The sequence below is a fragment of the Prunus persica genome, chromosome G5 (assembly GCF_000346465.2).
Source record: "Prunus persica cultivar Lovell chromosome G5, Prunus_persica_NCBIv2, whole genome shotgun sequence".
NCBI classification, from domain to species: Eukaryota; Viridiplantae; Streptophyta; class Magnoliopsida; order Rosales; family Rosaceae; genus Prunus; species Prunus persica.
The window spans coordinates 200789-219652 of NC_034013.1; the positions used below are offsets into that span (position 1 = coordinate 200789).

Consider the following 18864-nt stretch of genomic DNA (forward strand, 5'->3'; position numbering starts at 1 on the left):
ATTTAGAAAACAATGCTAAAAACGACATGCATTCAAATCGATGTAGCTATATATATGTATACATAGTTTAGTCAAAACCATAATGAAATCCGTAATCTCGTAATAGTATACAATAACCAATCTCATTCCAAACCCTTTCCCAAACTACTATCTCGAAACGCGTGCCCATTGGTGGTCTTTTGGTACCAACCCCGTCGCTTGGGGTGGCGGGAGGAAGAGATGGCAGACCAAAATGTGGCCGGCTGAACAATGTCGGGGGGGAGCAGGGGGCTGTCATGAGGAAGAGAGATCATGAGGGAGAGAGAGAGAGAGAGAGAGAGAAGAGAAAATCAGATTTTTTAAAACTGAATTTCAAAATATTTACTCTTATGCCACTGGACTTCCGTTAATCGTAACTTCTTCGTTACAACTCCAATTTAAGCTCACTACGTGTCTACGAACTCATATCGATGTGATCTATGTCGTGGTGTCATTCAATTTTTCAAAATATTACCAGATTAAAAAGTGACCAAAATGACCCTATCCCCAAATGCAAAATTGTAATTTCATAATTTAATAATTAAAATAGGTAATTAAAATAGGGTCAGGGTGTCACACTCCACTTCAACTCAAAATCGGACAAAGAAAATCTCCTATGACCCTACATAGTTCTTTGGTCGGTGCAGAGTAAAGAAGAGCACCATATCCCAATAACTACCACCAACGTCGCTGTTGTTGCCGCCGTTAAAACAGAGACAAAACATTAGCCATCAGGTATCACAACTCTCCTGAGGAGAGACACAATCCAACGTCACTACTGCCACTGCCGTTGAGACAAAGACAACACCAACCACCTAGAACACTGCAAAAATAATCAAACAAAACAAACAAATAAACAGACCTAAATCCAAACATATCTAGACTATATAGTGAGGGGAAGGGGAGGAGAAGAGGGGACAAGAGGAAGAGAAAATATGGGAGAAAAAGAAGGGGAGATGAGGAGAGGAAGGGGAAGATTGGCAGAAGAGAGGAAAGGCAGTGGCCCCTCCCCCCTTGGCTTCTTTGCGGTTGGTTGCTGGCAGGAGAAAGGGGACCAAAGTACAGCTAGGGTTTTTTTAAGAAGCCACCCCAAATGAGAGAATTTGCGTAGTTGTAAACTTGTATATCTAAAACTTATCATAAATTATTTTGGAGGGGAGCTGATTTTACCACTCCACTTTTCTCCACTACACTCCCTTTTGCTTTTTAATCAATATTGTTCTTATTTGTTCTTTCTCTTTCCAATTCTACTCTTACTATATATTAAGGTTTCCAAATATGTTAGTACTGTTTATCTTTATTGTAGTTAATAAAGTGGGAAAATCACCTCTCATTTTGGTGAGACTATTTTTGTTTACACAAGTTGTGACGGTAGCCGACATACTCTATTAGTCTATTTGTCCCCTTGGTATCAAGTGTACGACACTTCTCCCACGTCTAGAAATTCAATAGGATCCAAAAAGCAGTCAGGTTAACCAAATAAAGAAACCTTAATTGAGACTATTAAATTGTCAAAAAAACTAAAGAAATGCAGAAATGCCAGGCAGAGAAACCCGCTGCAGGCTGCAAGCAGGAAGCTTCCCCGACGCGCTGAAACCTCAAAACCCACAAAAGCAAACCAAAACAACTGGCGGGTACGGCAAACCTTGTCTTTATTTTATATATAAAGTATTTTTAAATTAATTATAAAAAACTGGATTTGGCCGCTGAACCGCGTTCGCCTGTCTTCCTATGTAATACGGAATTGGTCATTCCATATCCCAATCGAAGAATATAGCGAACCTCTCTCTCTCTCTCTCTCTCTCGCTCTCTCTCTCCCCCCTCCCCCCCTCAAATATCCTCAACTTGTATAAATAAGAGGCTTCCACGTTTGTTATTGTTACACTCCAACAAGGATCCATTGTTTTATAATAGTTTAAGTTTATCCTCTTCTTTTCATCGTTGCTTTATCCCCATAGTCTCATCGTCTATAAATAGCATCATATACAACAAGTCAGGAAGCCACAAAGACAGGAAGAGCACTTAGAAGAGACCAGAGTCCGCATTTACATAGCAGCAATTAAAGTACCAAATTAGCAATTTCAATGGAGATCACCCCCAAGTCATCATCGTCCGCCCTGGGAAGATTGTGCCGTAAACTGTCTCCAAGAAAGACAAAGGCAGGTCATCATGATGTAGAGGGCCCAATTGAGAACCCAACAACATGCAGCAGCATCAGCAGCAACAGCGACCTCCAGATGTGGAAGGTGTTTGATTTCTTCGACGAGAACGGAGATGGTAAGATTTCCCCAGCAGAGCTGCAGACTTGTGTGAGGAGTGTTGGGGGAGAGCTGTCTGAGGAGGAAGCGGAGGCCGCCGTGGAGGCTTCGGATTTGGATGGAGATGGGCTGCTGGGGTTTGAAGAATTCCAGAAGTTGATGGAAGCCACAAACGAGGACAACAACAATCAGCAGCTCAGAGATGCCTTTGGGATGTATGAAATGGAAGGCTCCGGCTGCATAACCCCAGCCAGCTTGAAGAGGATGCTCAGCCGCCTCGGCGACTCTCGCTCCATCGATGACTGCAAGGCCATGATTCGAGCGTTCGACCTTAATGGAGATGGGGCTCTCAGCTTTAATGAGTTCACAATCATGATGCGTTAAATTAATTTAATTCCATTCATTCCTTTGTGTGTATATACATCATTTATATAATAACTTTGTAACTCAGATATTTCCTTTTTTTTTTTCTTTTCCCTTTTCGAGCAGACATCTTGGTTGTGCGTGAGATCTAACCTCCATGGCATCTTGATTGTGTGTGTGTGAGAAACCTCCTCTCCTCTAATTTAGACTATCGCTTGTAACAAAAAAAAAAAAAAAAAAAAAAAAAAAAAAAACCAATCAGGCTGGCTCCCACTGCAGAATCATGTAACTTTAATACCTGCAATTTGACCCGTTGATGTTATATACACCTGCAAGGTTTCGACGTAGAAACTCCCAGGAAGTTCCAAAATTTCTTACATGGTAATTGGCAAGCAGCTGCTATTGTCGCAATAGCTAATAAGTAACAAGTTAATTCCATTACATTTTCTACAAGTTTGCATAACAAAACTTAAATCCATTACAAGTAACAAGATATTACCAAATTCTGGTAGGGAAGCTGCCATTAACATAGAAAATAGCTAGCACGCTAACATCCAACCCACCCATTAACATAGAAGATACTTTGAGTACAACTTCATTTGCACACTGGATGAAAGAAACAGGAAACTTCCATCTAAGCTTCTCATATTCCATTAAGGGTGACCACAACTTTCTGCCCAGTAGGATAGTCACAATGCTCACACAACCATATTCCCTGAAGGATATTACAAGGAAAAATTATGCAAAATGACATATCTGTTGTAAAAGTTTGAAGGTGGAGCCCACAGAGGAAGTTTCCTTGCATCTTCCAGGAACTTTCACTTCCCTGTATTTATCAATTCATGAAGTTTCCTTGCATCTTCCAGGAACCTTCCCTTCCCTGTATTTTGCCTAAACATTAGCCTATAAATAGGCATACCAATTGTAAAGGGGAGTGTGACCAACGGAGAAAAGAAAGAAAGGGGAGAAGAGAAAAAGAAGAGAGAAGAAGAAGAGAAAAGAAGAAAGAAAAGAAGAGAAAAAGAAGAAAGAAAAGAGAGAAGAAGAAAGAGAGAGAAAATTCAGTGAGCCTCACATATTGTAAACTCTAAAGTTGTAGCCCTATTATTTCATATAGTGAAAAAGTTACTGCTGTTGCTCTCCGAGGACGTAGGCATAGCCGAACCTCGTTAAATACTGTGTCTCATCTACTTTTCGTGCAGCTCAATATTCGTACATATTCCAGGTTATTTTTATAACACGTTATCAGCACGAGAAGCTCTCAGGTATAATTTTTTTGCTGCACTATTATCTATACTACTAACCACTAACAAAAATGAACCCTTGGTAATACTAAACATATTATCAGTGGGAGACCGTTACTAATACTAACTTTTTCTTATTTTATTCGGTGGTGGTTTTAACCCCACATTTATTTACTGTATGGTGTAGGTTTATTACCCATACATGCACCTTTACTTTATCGCAAATTTATTTTACCGCATATTTATTTTATTTACTGTATGGTGTAGGTTTATTACCCATACAACAGTATGTATTTAAAAGGGTGGTGCGGGTTTATCGTCCACGCCTTTACTTTTATTTAAATGTATGGAGCAGAATTAATGCCTATACAAGCACCTTAACTTTATGAATTTAATTTACCGCACATTTACATTTATTTAAAGTGTGGTGCGGGTTTATCGTCCATACCCGTAATTTATTTATCAGCAATTTATTTTATGGATTAATTGTGCTGTATGATGAGTTTTTCCAGTATGCAGATCAGGACCAGAAGTTCCTTGATCCTCATCATACAATTACATCAGGACTTGAAGATCCTTGATGATGATATTAATATGAGAGCTGGCAGTCTCTCCGGTACTGTATTTGTAAACATGTGATCGGACTTAAGGGTCCTTGATCCCTGACATGTAAATAAGGACCTAGAGTTCCTTAATGATGTAACAGTACCGTATTGGTTCATGGTGTCGTACACATTGATGATAACTGTACTGGCAGATGAATAGATACGTATTCATGACTTGATGAATAGTACTATTCGCATGAATAGTGACGTATGCATAAATATTAACCATTTCGGGTAAACCGTCCCTATATACAAAAGGGAACCTGCAGTTCCTTAAACTCATGGATGGGCAATTAAATGAGATGCCAGAAATTTCTCAAAATATGGACAATTATGTAAGGGCTTAAAGTCCCGAAATATGTACAGAAAATTGTAAAAATGTCCATACCATGAGAATATGTGACTTTGGCCTGAAGTTCAAAATTTAACAGTGTTGAGAACCTGAAGTTCCAACAATTAAATGGACAACCCTTGAGGTATTATTGCAAATTGTGGTATGTCACATATTTCTTTGGCATAAGAAGATGATGAATTTAAAGTTCGATTTTGTTATAATCGACACCTCAAGGAAGAAATATATTTTGTGAATTCCGGTTGTTAAGAATACACCGCGAAATGGATAATATCAATATAAACCTCAAATAATGAATTGAGGCTCCCCACATATTTTGTTATATTTAGGCCGGAAGCCCATGGATCCAAATATATGAGAGATCCTAAACTTGAAGTTGTGGGTATATAGTAGTTAATGCTCTTCACTACTATATTGCGATATTATCATGGCTTTTACTCAATTCACATTTCATGTCCATTTGAAAAGGGCAAATAAATTTTGAGTTTGTGCCCATGCCAAAAGTTCCAGGCTACCATGCAATTTGGGAGAGACAATGTGGTTATTTGAACCTATAAGGCACAAGGTTCCAAACCGTCATTTTGAAAAGACGTAAAAACCATAGGTGCAAGTTTAAGAATGTGCGCAATTATTATTACAGGAACATACAACAGATAGATTTTTTCCACCTGCAATAAAGGTGCAGGCCCTGTAAAATCTATAAAATTACATTATGTTCTGGAAGCCTCTGAAGGAAGAGGACAGCGCCTCTTAAGCTTGGCCATGAGCTTCTCGTGGTCTCCCAAAATTCTTTCATTGGAGACCTGCAGCATGTCTAGCCTTCTCAGTGTATCAACAGAGTACGAACTCACCAGTTTCAACAAGGAATTATTCTCTCCTTTAAGTTTCTCAACCTCCTGTTGAGACTCATGAAACATTCTTTGAAGAGACGAATTTTCAGTTGTCAGCTTCTCAACCTCGTTTGCTCTAGCACGCAAACGATCAGCCATGTTAGAAACAGAAGCAGCACTCTGAATGCTAAAAGCCATTGAGTCATTAATAGCCTCTTCCTCAGACCTCCCTGTCAACAGCATTTCATCCATTGGAGTAATGAAATTCCTAGCTACTATGACAGCAGTAGCATCATTCATCATCACAGAATCATTAACTGTGAGATGACGATTTTTGGATACAAAGGATGGACGCCAAACTTGGGCGTCACTGGTAGTTGTGGGAGCATCATTTAAATTGAAATAATTTGGGCAGGAAGAAGAGAAAGCCATTTTTAAGAAGGTTTCGAAGAAAGCCTTAGGAAAACTAAAGTTTCAGAAAATGAAGGAAGTTAAGTTGAAACGCAATTGCTCCAATCAAGTTTTGCAAAGGCAATATCTATAGACGAAAATATGGCTACTGTTTTTCAGGACCCCAATATCTTCTCGAATCCCCATATTATCTTTTTCTTTCCCAGAGTCCAAAACTTCACGTGGCCTCTAATAATGCCTGTCGGCACTTTCGGCGTTTTCAAGTATTATTTTCAAAGCCGATCTTGCTTTACGGATTTCACGGAGCTACTTTTTCAAAAACATCCCGAGAATCTCGCAATTTTCCTATGGTTAATTTGAAATTCACCGGTTCTACCTATTCATTGTATCTGTGTATAAATGTGTTACTAACGAAATTTTCTTTGCAGAAGACATCCAGTTTACTCCATACCTAGTGATGCGATATCTACTTGTTTTTCTTATCAGTAAGCACTCAATATGCCCGAGAAGCAAGACTATCTCTGATCATCCATTCAGGAAGCAAGACTATCCCTGATCATGTTTCCGCTACATCAGGGAACTGTGAAGGCAACCTTATGTTCTAATCTCCGGAAGTTCTTCTAGACTAGAAGAAATGAGAGCTTGTTGTTTGCTCCCACCAGCTTCCTTCCTTGATTGCTGAGCTTGTTGTCTGCTCCCACCAGCTTCCTTCCTTGATTGCTTACCTTACCTTGCAATCAATATCACAATTTTTGTATCTTTTCTTTCTTTTTATAACTCTCTGTTCATAAGAGATTTTATTTCTTTAGAATGAACATCTGAAGAATGAATCCATGCAGTGATCCTAACTCTGAGAGTTATTTGTTTTTGACAGAGAAAAGAATTATGATTTTTGCTCTTGCAGGATATAACAAGATCATCAAGCGATACTTTATATTTACTGGGCCGATACGAGCTTGAATGATACTTGAGAAAAGTTTCTCCCACCTAAGGATGTAAGCAATACTTGTGTTATTTTATGCTTATATACCTATTTGATATTTTATCTTCAAAGGTAACCAAATGGGGAGATAAGTCCGTTCCAAAAGAATGGCTTGTATGTATCCATGAATTATTAACGCAAATTTCACAGATTGCAAGTTAGATACATTGATAATACACTGCACAGATTAAAGTCCCATAAGAACAAAATATGGGTATAGCAGTGATCAATATGATGCACGCCTGTTGCGTAGCAAATGATGTGGATTGAAGTCCCGAAAGGACAATCCTTTGACATGTCAATATTGATATTATGCACGCTTAATGCGTAGCAAATTATATGGGTTAAAGTCCCATAAATTAATTGACATGTATGTATTAATCTGTGGCATGCCTGCAGCATGACAGATATATGGGTTCTCAATGTTCTAACTCCCTAAATGGAGATTATCCACGCCCTACTACTAAATAACGCTCCGATGGAGGTTATAATCCACATTCTCACATAATAAAAGCCCCCTGAAGTGGCTTGGGTACCCAAAAGCAAAGAAATGCTTATAATTGATGCATGCGCATGCACATGAGAATGGTGTGATCATGAATTGATGAATGACAATTTTTGATCATAAATTGATGAATAACAAAATTTTAATTTTGGAGTAGCTACTCAAATCATCAATGGGCTGTGTTGATTGGAACCACGTTCAATTATTAAATGTCGACAATATCATTGGCCAAAATGAAATGAGGTAATTCCATTATAGATAAGAATGAACGTGAAGGAACAACCCACAGTACGAACCCCAAAATTTGTTAATACTGAATGTTATACTTGGGTGCTCGGAATAAAAGGAAATATACCTACTTTGTATGATACACTGTTTCTGGCAGAAACAAGAAATGTTGGGTTTTCTCCATATTTACAGATTCAATTGTGCCCCCCCTTATTACACAATTACGGAGACCAACATATTATCTTTAAGGGTTATTAATGCACAGAGCATATCGCCAGAAGCGATTTCCTAAAGATGTATAAATAGCTGGGTTAAAGCTATATAATGTGTCATAAAGTTTAATCCCTTTTAAACAAAATCCGTTGAGAGGATTGACATTGCATAAAGCAAGTCCCTAAAGGACATGTGCTTGAAGCACAAAATTTGTACTCAATATTAATATGCATAAATTACCTCAGTGAGTACATTGATTATAATGTGATTGCAACACATTAAAGCTTCTGCAGAATTCATGAAATATTTGTCTCGATCGAGCATTATGCCAACGAGATTCTTGCTTATACTAAGAAAGTATTAAAGTATTTTTATGAGGATTATCCGTTGGACACTTTAATGATTTTTCGGAAGTATATTGGACCGGACATCATATTTTCCAGATAGGGCTCAACTCCATCACCATCATTTTGGGATGATGTGAGGTATATTTGATGTTATCTAAGCATAACACCATATACGGGCATATTTTTTTAGTGAACTTATAAATAGCCCAAGTGTTCTAAGATATGCGGACTCAGGAAATCTCTATGGTCGCTTACTGGAAAAAGCTAGTCATGAAGTTTTTCAGGGGGAGATATTCATCAGGGGGAGCATGGTATTAATAAAGACCTTCATACACTATTGACTCACAGCAGCAGTGTCAACTATGATATTCAGACAGATGATCAACAGTATGGCTTAAAGATATTTTGCCAAGCATCAGGGGGAGCGTGCTGTCAATACAGACCCTTACACACTGTACTCTTTTTCCTTCGTCCAGGTTTTTATCCCACTGGGTTTTTCCTGGCAAGGTTTTAACGAGGCAGTGTCGCACGCGCGTCAATATACACAGAATTTTATGTTACACGTGATTATGTACTCTTTTTCCCTTCGACCAGTTTTTGTCCCACTGGGTTTTTACTGGCAAGGTTTTTAACGAGGCATATTCCATATCATTTGTGGTCTCCAAGGGGGAGTGTTGTAAAAGTTTGAAGGTGGAGCCCACAGAGGAAGTTTCCTTGCATCTTCCAGGAACTTTCCCTTCCCTGTATTTATCAATTCAGGAAGTTTCCTTGCATCTTCCAGGAACTTTCCTTCCCTGTATTTATCAATTCAGGAAGTTTCCTCGCATCTTCTAGGAACCTTCCCTTCCCTGTATTTTGCCTAAACATTAGCCTATAAATAGGCATACCAATTGTAAAGGGGAGTGTGACCAACGGAGAAGAAAGAAAAGAGAGAAGAAGAAAGAGAGAGAAAATTCAGTGAGCCTCACATATTGTAAACTCTAAAGTTGTAGCCCTATTATTTCATATAGTGAAAAAGTTACTGCTGTTGCTCTCCGAGGACGTAGGCATAGCCGAACCTCGTTAAATGCTGTGTCTCATCTACTTTTCGTGCAGCTCAATATTCGTACATATTCCAGGTTATTTTTATAACAATATCAATAACACAGCCACAATTTGAAATTTTGCTTTACTAGAGAGCCAAACAATTAAGCAATGGAAACTAGTTGTCCATCCTACAACATACAAGAATATACACATGTACTGCGTATTTGAAGCTTTCCAAAAAAACAAAAACAAAAACGATAACCAATAATTGAAAACCATAGTGCTAATTTCATTGTACCATAGTTATTAGTTTGTTAATTGCCTCAGCTGCCCCTTGGAAGTTAAAAGGCCTTGGTAAAATCTTAAGCACAAGGCTTATTTTTATCTTTATCTCTCACTCAGTGATCTCATGAATTCTTACCCAGTTTACATACTCGAGTACAAGAAATTGCAGCCTAGTGCAGCTTCTTAGAGGTAGGTCTGAAAATGTTTCACCATTGATTTCCTGTCTTCAAAACATTTTACATAAGACATTGCTAGTCCTTTTTTTTGGGGGGGTCAACTATTTCTAGTCTTTTTAATTTACATACCCTGTCTACATAGAAAATAGTTCAATTAAGGATCAAAACCAATTTATGGAAACTCCAATTCTAGTAAGGAAGAAAGTAAAGCATGCAAGTGTAATCTTATGCCCATAATTTACTTGTAAGTTCTATTCTCATAGCTAATAATTAGCCCAAGCCCAAGAAATTTACTCAGCAAAGCATCCATGAAAATCTTGCGAAGCTATATTTACACAAGGTTGAGAAATAAGGCTCTTAATAAGTAGAAAACTTCTGAAAGTTAATTATTGGTTTCACAGACCTGCCAAGGTACCATGTTAAGCTTTCCATTTGTAATTGGAACCCTGCATGAGAACAAGAAACATGTAAATGCCAACGAGGCTACATATTTTCAAAGCAACAAAGTAGTTTCAACCAATCCAATAAGGTATCCTCACGTCAGTGTGCAGCCAAACATTAATGATTTAATATGCCCCGGCATGTCATCTGAGCCTGAAAAATTTACATAAATCAGTATCAACATTTCGGAATGAATGCAAAGAACCAGATAAATAAGACCACAATTACTATGTACCCAACCCAAACAAAGGGTTATTTGATCAAACAGAAATTTTGGGTACAATATCAATCATATGTAATTATATAAAATCCAACCCGAAGACCTAGCCAATCAAGTTAATGCTGCGTTAAGTAACAATTTGGGTTAAACAGAGAAAACCAAAAGTATTCCACGGGCCAAGAGATCAAATGAATCCAATACCAACCTTCAAGGGTATGCTTCCATGGTGCAGATGTCCCCTGAAAATAAACACCGAAACATCGCATTATCTATGTCCTTAGAATAAGCTATACTGCAACTGCTACGTGAGACATTACAGGAAACAAACTAACCTCAGGAACTATCCTATTGAGGAATGTCTCTGTATCATCACGAACATCAGAGTCAACATTCTCATTGATAGTAAGAGAAGCAGTAGTGTGCTGCACTGGAATATTTTAAAAAAACAAAAAACAAAATTCAAAACAAAGGGTAAAATAAAAAATAGTTAATGCTAAAAGGCAATTTTGAACTTTGAACATGACAAGGGGGCAGATATTAGTTTAGCCTTGGGGCTTCGCTAACTTACAAAAGAGATGTGCAAGGCCGCAGTTGAAATCTGACAATTCCTGGCCAATTTCCTTCACTATCTGAAATAGAAACCAGTACATATTGAATTGTTGAACACAAAATCATAATTGAATTGAAGTTGTGCTTAAAAGTAAAACACAACACTTTCAATTGAAGGGCTTCATAATAATAAGCGGGTTATGTCATAATCGAAAACACTCTGTAGCTGTTAAGGTTAGGGTTCAAAAGTGAATGAGTACCTGAGGGGTGATGAGATGACAACCCCAGAGTTATGGTCTTCTGGGCCCACTTGGGACCAGCTGCTGCCATTGAATTGGGATCGTTGACGGTGGTCCTCGGAGCCCGACCAAAGAACACTTGACGACGCGAACCGGAGACGCTGACAGTCCCAATGACACTGAGCTCTGCAGCATTTGCATTTGCATTTATACTCCTATGGTCTGGTCTAAAAGCCCAAATGTAGGACTTTGGGAACTGCACAGGTCGTTGAAGAATCCTTCCCCGCACGCGGCTCAGGTGGGAACTCCTTTTTTGCGAACCCCTATTTACGGCCCCATCTCAGCCATCAAAGTGATCTCAATGGTTGGAGAGAAAAAGAGAGAGCTTACAATAGAAAAACTTCCCCTTAGCGCACATGTCCTGGCACGCCTTTTCCAATCCCGCCTTTCTTCCATCCAATCGCGCCTGTTTTGTTTTTCAGATGCCCTCTTGTTCCTCTCAAACAAATTCTCCTCTCCTCTCTCTCACCTGTTTATTCTTTCTGTTAGAGCACCTCTACGCGAAAGGGTAAGGGCAAGGCAAAGAAAATGCAAGCTTTTTCACTATTCAAGAATAGTGGCAGCCTTCATTTTTTATTTCCACTACAAAGGCAAAGGCAATTATTATTCACTTTAATTTATTTTTTATTTTTTTATATTTAAATTATTAATTTTGATATGATTTTCGGATTAAATTTTCGGCTGTCATATGTCATTATTTTTTATAAAATTCTCATCTCAAATTTCAGATTAAATATTCGAATAAGAATTTCGATTGTCACGTGTCTATATTTATTATAAAATTCACATCTCACTCATCATACAATTGAAATACCTACTCACTCATCTTACAATTGAAAATCTTCCGGTCCACATAGTCTGACACAATTGAGTACAATGACGACTCGATCATTGGCGGAGGCATTTTCACCGGATCACGACATGGGGGAGTATTTTCCTTCGGAGGATGTAATAGTGCCATTGTTTTCGACACGGAACGCACCACTGGAACAGATTGCGGACATTGTTCACTTGAGGAGCCATGTGTAATGGTTTTCCTCTTTTTTGTTTTGCCTTGAATAATATATGAACAAAATGAAATTGGAAATGCAAGATTTTTTTTTTTAAATGACATTAAATTGAATAAAATGGGTTTTTTTTTATTTTTTAAACCTCGTCGTCAAGATTTTGACTTCTTCGAATGTTTGTCCATGACCCTCCGGTTTCGATGGAAGAGGCCATTTGTAATTTTGCACAAATGAAATTTTGTAGTAGAAAATTTGGTGTGGAAAGTGAAAAATATTTGAAGGAGATGAATTTGTACGAAGATTTGGTGTTAAAAGTGAATAATATTGGTATGTATTTATAGAAAAAAATTTCATAATTTTTTGATATTTTTTACAATTTTTTTAGCCAATAATTGGAGAGCTGTTGGATTAAATAAGATTTTTGGATCGGAGGCTCCAGGAGAAGCCACGTGGCTTGTAGCCATTGGTTTCTGGCAGCTGTGGGTTAGTGCTGATTTTTAATTTTTTTTACTGTTGGCGTGTGGAATACAAGCACCAACAATAAAAATAAAAAAAAATTGAAAAATCAGCCGCTGACGCCAGTAGCCTTCTGGCAACAGCCAGTCGATTCTTGCCTGAGCTGGTGGGTCCCACCCCTTGCCTAGGTTGGACCTTGAGCGCTAGAGGTGGGCTCAAGGCTTGAGGCTATGTAATAGCCCGAAAAATTTAAGGTGGATTTTCATTTTTAGCGAAAAATAATATTATAGTGGAGAATAATTATGGTTATTTTATCAAGTGATTTTGGATTGAGATTATTAAATTAAGTGTGTTTAATCTGAAGTTGGACAAACATGACCAAAATGCCCTAATGTGTGGATAATTACCAAAATATCCTTGTAGGCCAAAAAAAAAAACGAAAACAAAAGAAGAAGCCAACGTGTAAGCCAAGCTTTTGTTCTTCTCTCCAGTCTTCCCCCCTTCCCTCTTTCTCTTCAAAAAAATCTGATTTTTTGGATGAGTTGTTCATCTATTGGGGGGGTGAGTCATCTAGTCTAGGCTAGGGATATTAATTACTTAAGCTAAGAACTAGGGGAGGTGAGTTGTAGTAGGAGGAAGAAGATAATGAGAGAGAGAGAGAGAGAGAGAGAGAGAGAGAGAGAGAGAGAGAGAGAGAGAGAGAGAGAAAAGAAGAAAACTAAGAAGGAGAAAAAGAAGAAGAGAAGAGAAGAAAAATTTCTAAGGTGAGTCAATTTCGAATTTGTGATTTTTAACTTGGTGTTTGTGTGTTTCTAGTTCCTTAAAGAGTATTTTTGAGTCATTTGAGAGACGGGAAAATTGAATTGGAAGAGGTTGAATCTCTATTTTCGAGTTGGGTGCATAGAGCAATTTTTCAAGTGTGGGTGTTTATGATTTTGGTTCCATTTTGAGTTTTTGATGAGTTTGATTGATAGGTATGAAGTTTAGAAGTGTTTTAGAAGCCTTAGGAACAATCTGGGGACAATCTGGGGATGTTAGAAGGGTTGAAAACGACTTAGAACCAAATCTGGAAATTTGCATATTTCTGGAAAATTGCAGTCCGTGAGCCTCACTTTGGCCCTCTTTTTCTCCCGAGACTTTGAGTTTTTAAGGAATCCATTTGTTGGAATTTAAACTGGACTTGGAAAGGAACAAAACACAATTGATTTCGTCCAATTTGGTTGAGTTTTGATTGGTCAAATACAGGTGCAAAGTTTGCGAAAAAATCTGTTTTCTGCAGAAAAACCAGTCGCGAGCCCAAATTTGGAGATGATTTTCTCCTTCGTTTTAGCTCCATTTTTAGTGTTGTTTGTTGGGTTAGAAACTAGAGAGAATAAGCTTCAAAACCACTGAAGGTTGCCCATTTTCGTTGACTTTTTGTTGGTCAAAATGGCTCACAAAATCTGACATTTAAACTTAAAAACAGAGGAAGTTGCAGGATTTTTGGCAAAGACGATGAATAGTAATTGGAAACAAGCCCACTCGCGGCTCCGGCGCGTGGTGGCTGTTCCGGCAGCCTCCGACGTCATATTTTTAGTCCAATTAACTCAATTTCTCGATCCGAGTCCAATGGTATATGTTTTGAGTCAATCCGAGGTGGTGCAAAGTATGGTTTGGATAACGGGTGTAGTGGCCTTGTTTTGGTGTTGACAGGGCATAGGATTGAGTTTTAGACTATTTTGGATGAGATTTGGCCACTTTGGACCCCAGATTGGTCCTAGAGGCATTTTCGTCATTTTCATGCAAAATCTTTGAAATTCTTAAGGTTGAGGTTGGACTTAGATGAAATAAAGTGAAGACTGCTCAATAATAATTTGGATTTGAATTTGTTTAGGAATTGGATCATAAGGGTAGACTCAACTCCGAGAATCTCTGAAGAGTAAATTTGGTATTTTAGCTAGCTGGACATGAGGTAGGGTTTCTTGATTTTCCCGATGATTGGGCTATGTCACTTTTAATCTTGGTGCTTATATATAATACTATAAATATGAATATTATTGTTGCTTTACTCGATGAATATTATTTGATGTTATGTGAATATTATTATTGATGTTTCTCCATGGATATTATTTTTTCATGTTGGATGAATATAATTATTCATGTGATTAAGCCTGATATATATTATTGTTATTATTTGTATCGTTATTCTGCAGAGATAAATGAGGTTTGCACTACATTATATATGCATCATAAAGACAATGGTGTTTGAGGTGTGTGTGTATGTGTGTATGTGTCGTTTAAGGTATATTTGAGTAATAAAAATGTGGAATAAATTCAAATGATGGGAGCATGGCTTGAATATATTAAGGTGATGGGAGCGGGGCCTCTAATGAAAAGTGAAAGTTGAGAAATTCTTAAACAAAATAAAAATGGGTTAAGGGACGGATGACCACTAGTTCATATTTTGGGGTATTCAGAGCCACAATGGTAAAACGCATGGTATGGGACATGCAGGCTTGTTGCCCTAAGATATGAATTAGTGGGATTAGAAGGGAGTGAGTTCATGGCATCACTGCATATACAAATTTATCTATCTGGTATGGTTGCATAATTTCTGTATCTTGTGTTGTTTGATGCATGATTCAAGGCGAAGTTTGAGGAAGCGGGTTTCAACTAAGCTACTAGGCTTTTGTTGTTGTTGATTTGTGTAATTAACATTTGTAAGTAGTCAACGGGTTGATAAAAGTCTTAGTGTGTAATTAACTACGAGCTATTGTGACTCCGATTTTGTGTTGTTAAGTAAATTTGTATTTATTTGTGGCTCTTTTTCTCATCATATCATGGTTGTAGGATTTTATTCTTATGACTATGATATGACTCACACCATGATCAGGGAATTTTCCTTATTTTCGAATCTAGGCGTGGCAGGCTGTCATTTGCTCGGGTTTGGGGCTTGCGCTAGAGGTGCCTTTAAAGCACTTCCACCCATTTTCCATGGCAAAGGGCAAGGGTAAGGCAAGGGCTATTACTATTCATGTAAATAGTGACAACCCTTTCAAAAGGCTTGTTGTGTTTCCACCCATTGTCATGGCAAAGAGCAAATAGTATTCACTCTTTTTTTTTTTTACCTAAACAATTAATTTGGAGAAGATTTTCAAATAAGATTTTTGGTTCCCACGTGCCAATATTTATTAATTAAATTCATATCTCATTATTCGAATGAATTTTTCGGATAAGATTCTCAAGTGCCACGTGTCGATATTTATTATAAAATACAAATCTCAAATTTCAAATAAGATTCTCATATGCCACGTGTCGATATTTATTATAAAATACAAATCTCAGATTTCATATAAGATTTTCACCCTCCAAAGTCGCACCACGTGTCATTTCTATCTTCTAAATCTTTATATAAAAGCAGACATACCTCTCACACCATATCTTCTCTATCCTTTCATTTATTAGATTTTAGATTTCATAGTCCACTCTTAATGTCAGACATGAGGAGATGCCTGAAGAGGCAAGAGCGAGAAATTAAAGAAAGAATGCGTAGACGAGCTGAAGAAAAAAGGGAGGAGCAAGAAGATGATGAACAAGTGGGTATGCTCGATCTATCAAGGCAAGGCCGCCATAGTGTTCACAAGTCGGCTATGGCCCGAACGTGGACAAACATAGGCATTTTCAACCCCAAATTCTATGTACTCTAATGTTGATTTTCAAGGAATATATAGAATGCAACCACATTTTTTCAATAAAGTCATGCATGATGTTTGCAATTACGATGCATACTTCATTCAGAAGTGTGATGTTGCTGGGGTTTTAGGGCTTTTTCCGAAGCAAAAACTTACAGCTGTTTTAGGAATGCTGGCGTTTGGTGCATCTGCTAATCATGTGAATGAAATTGCTAGGATGAGGAAGTCCACTACTCTAGAGAGCTTGGTCAGATTCTGTGATGCAATCGAAACTCTCTACACCAGGGATTACATCCGCAAACCTACGCCTAGAGACCTCTAAAGGCTTCTATAAAAAGCCGAAGCTCAAGGTTTTCCAGGCATGATTGGAAGCATCGACTATATGCATTGGCAATGGAAGAATTGCCCAACTACCTGGCAAGGAGATTTATGGAAATAGAAATGGGCAAAAAAGTATCATTTTGGAAGTTGTTGCTTTATTCGATACGTGGGTTTGGCATGCCTTTTTCGGAGTTGCCGGATCTCAAAACGACCTGAACGTGCTGGGTCAATCCCCCGTATTCGACGATGTATTGAGAGGTGAAGCCCCTCATATCACCTATGAAATCAACAATACCATCTACTGGGGTGGGTATTACCTAGCAGACGACATCTACCCGAGGTGGACCATATTTGTCAAAACAATTTAGCATCCTCAATCGGAGAAGGAAAAATTATTTGCTACCTATCAAGAGGGTTACAGGAAAGATGTGGAAATGTGTTTTGGTATCCTCTAAGCTCGATGGGCAATCATTAGGGTGCTGCTCGTATGTTTGATGAGGAGGTGCTTCGAAGCATTATGATGTCGTGCATCATCCTCCATAACATGATTGTGGAGGATGAATATGATTATGACACTCCAGACGTGTTCGAACCCGATCCCATGAACATGGCCTTGACAAGAATTTATGAAAGGCCCATGAGAGCAAATTGACAACCACTGGAGCATGAACCATTGGTTAGGGACGGTCGTTTCAACTGATTGATCGATATACGGAGATGCAATCGTCTTATGTTTATGAACAACATCAAGTTGACTTGATGGAGCACTTATGGGCGGTGATAGACAATGACGGTGAATGAAGTCAAGTGAAGATGCTTTGTTTTTAATTATGCTTTGTGTTGATGTATGCGTTGTTTGAATTATGCTTTATTTGTGTTTTGTTTTGAATTATGTTTTGGTTTTTTGTTTTGTTTTTAATTATGCTTTAGTTTGATGTATCAATGTGTTGAATAAAAAGGTATATTATTGAATGATTTCTTTATTCATTGAAAGAAAAGCAATACAACTAATTAAATAAAAGACAAGAAATACAACTATTTCAATAAATATAAAAAAACAATCAATACAATTAAATAAAAGGCAAGCAATATAACCTAATGGTTTTGATCATTTAACCAATCGGTGTTGCTAGGTCCATCATCACGGAAAATCCTTATTCTCATAACATCTCTTTGTTCTAGCTTCCAAAATGACTTTACTTCAGGGGACATATGGCTTGTATCCATAGCCATGGTTTCCCGATCCTTCTTCTTAATGTCTTGTTTGCATATATAGTCCATTTCTCTTGCATATTCTTCATTCATTGCCTTCTCCTCCGCATCTTTTTTTCATGTCTCTCTCAATTCTCATGGTAATTTGCTCCAAAATTTTTGCAATATCATTGATGGAAGTACTCCAGCTCTTGGCCTTCGCCGCCTTTCTCCCAATAAACCTCGATGTCGTTGAATCATGGAGCGGCGTCTTGTTCAATACAATGGTCAGACCCATGGGAATAATTTTGAATCTCAAACAATTTTTCACCATCTCCCAACATTGCTGATAGTTGAAAGATTTTCTGCCTTGGCCAATGGCACCGAACCACATTTGTGCTTGCATAATCTATTTTTAAAAAATGAAAATGTAAGAAACATTTAAAAAATTAGGACATTAAATTTAATAAAACAGAAATTACAAATAATTTACCTCATGGCCAAGATTTTCGCCGCTTCGATGGTTGTCCCTCACTTTTGTCAACAAATCTCTCCATTTACTTAATTCTTTATTCAAAATTTTCCACCTACTAGCCAATGCCATTTCAGTACAAGTCAAACCCGATCTTTCACAAAAATTCGGCATGAATTTTTCTCCACATATGAGAAAACTTCGTCTCATTGCCCGTGATCAGACAATGACCAACTTAGACGCAACACTCACACAATAGAACATCTTCCATGGTTGTCCAAACACCATTAGATTGGAAGACAAAAAATGATCGGACAACCTAGAACGTGCCACATGGCTTCTAGCCGTTGCCAAAAATTAGGGCTGACTCCAGCCTGGCTTCAATGCACGGAAG

The 18864-nt window shown here is 37.9% G+C and overlaps 1 protein-coding gene and 1 pseudogene across 2 annotated transcripts; one reads left to right on the forward strand and one right to left on the reverse strand.

Moving 5' to 3' along the window:
• Positions 1814-2728, forward strand: LOC18777511 (probable calcium-binding protein CML31). The gene has a single exon (XM_007209594.2). The coding sequence runs from the start codon at positions 2103-2105 to the stop codon at positions 2658-2660; it is 558 nt and encodes a 185-aa protein (XP_007209656.1). The 5' UTR covers positions 1814-2102; the 3' UTR covers positions 2661-2728.
• LOC18776500 lies at positions 2736-11821 on the reverse strand (annotated as a pseudogene). Its single transcript, XR_002271597.1, has 7 exons — positions 11314-11821; positions 11073-11133; positions 10837-10931; positions 10710-10743; positions 10383-10437; positions 10247-10289; positions 2736-3354 (listed from the first exon to the last, which is right to left on the reverse strand). The product of XR_002271597.1 is annotated as a UPF0047 protein YjbQ (transcript).

What these genes read in the sequence shown, in the direction of transcription:
- LOC18777511 (XM_007209594.2), top strand. Translation starts at nt 2,103, where the DNA reads ATGGAGATCACCCCCAAGTCATCATCGTCCGCCCTGGGAAGATTGTGC.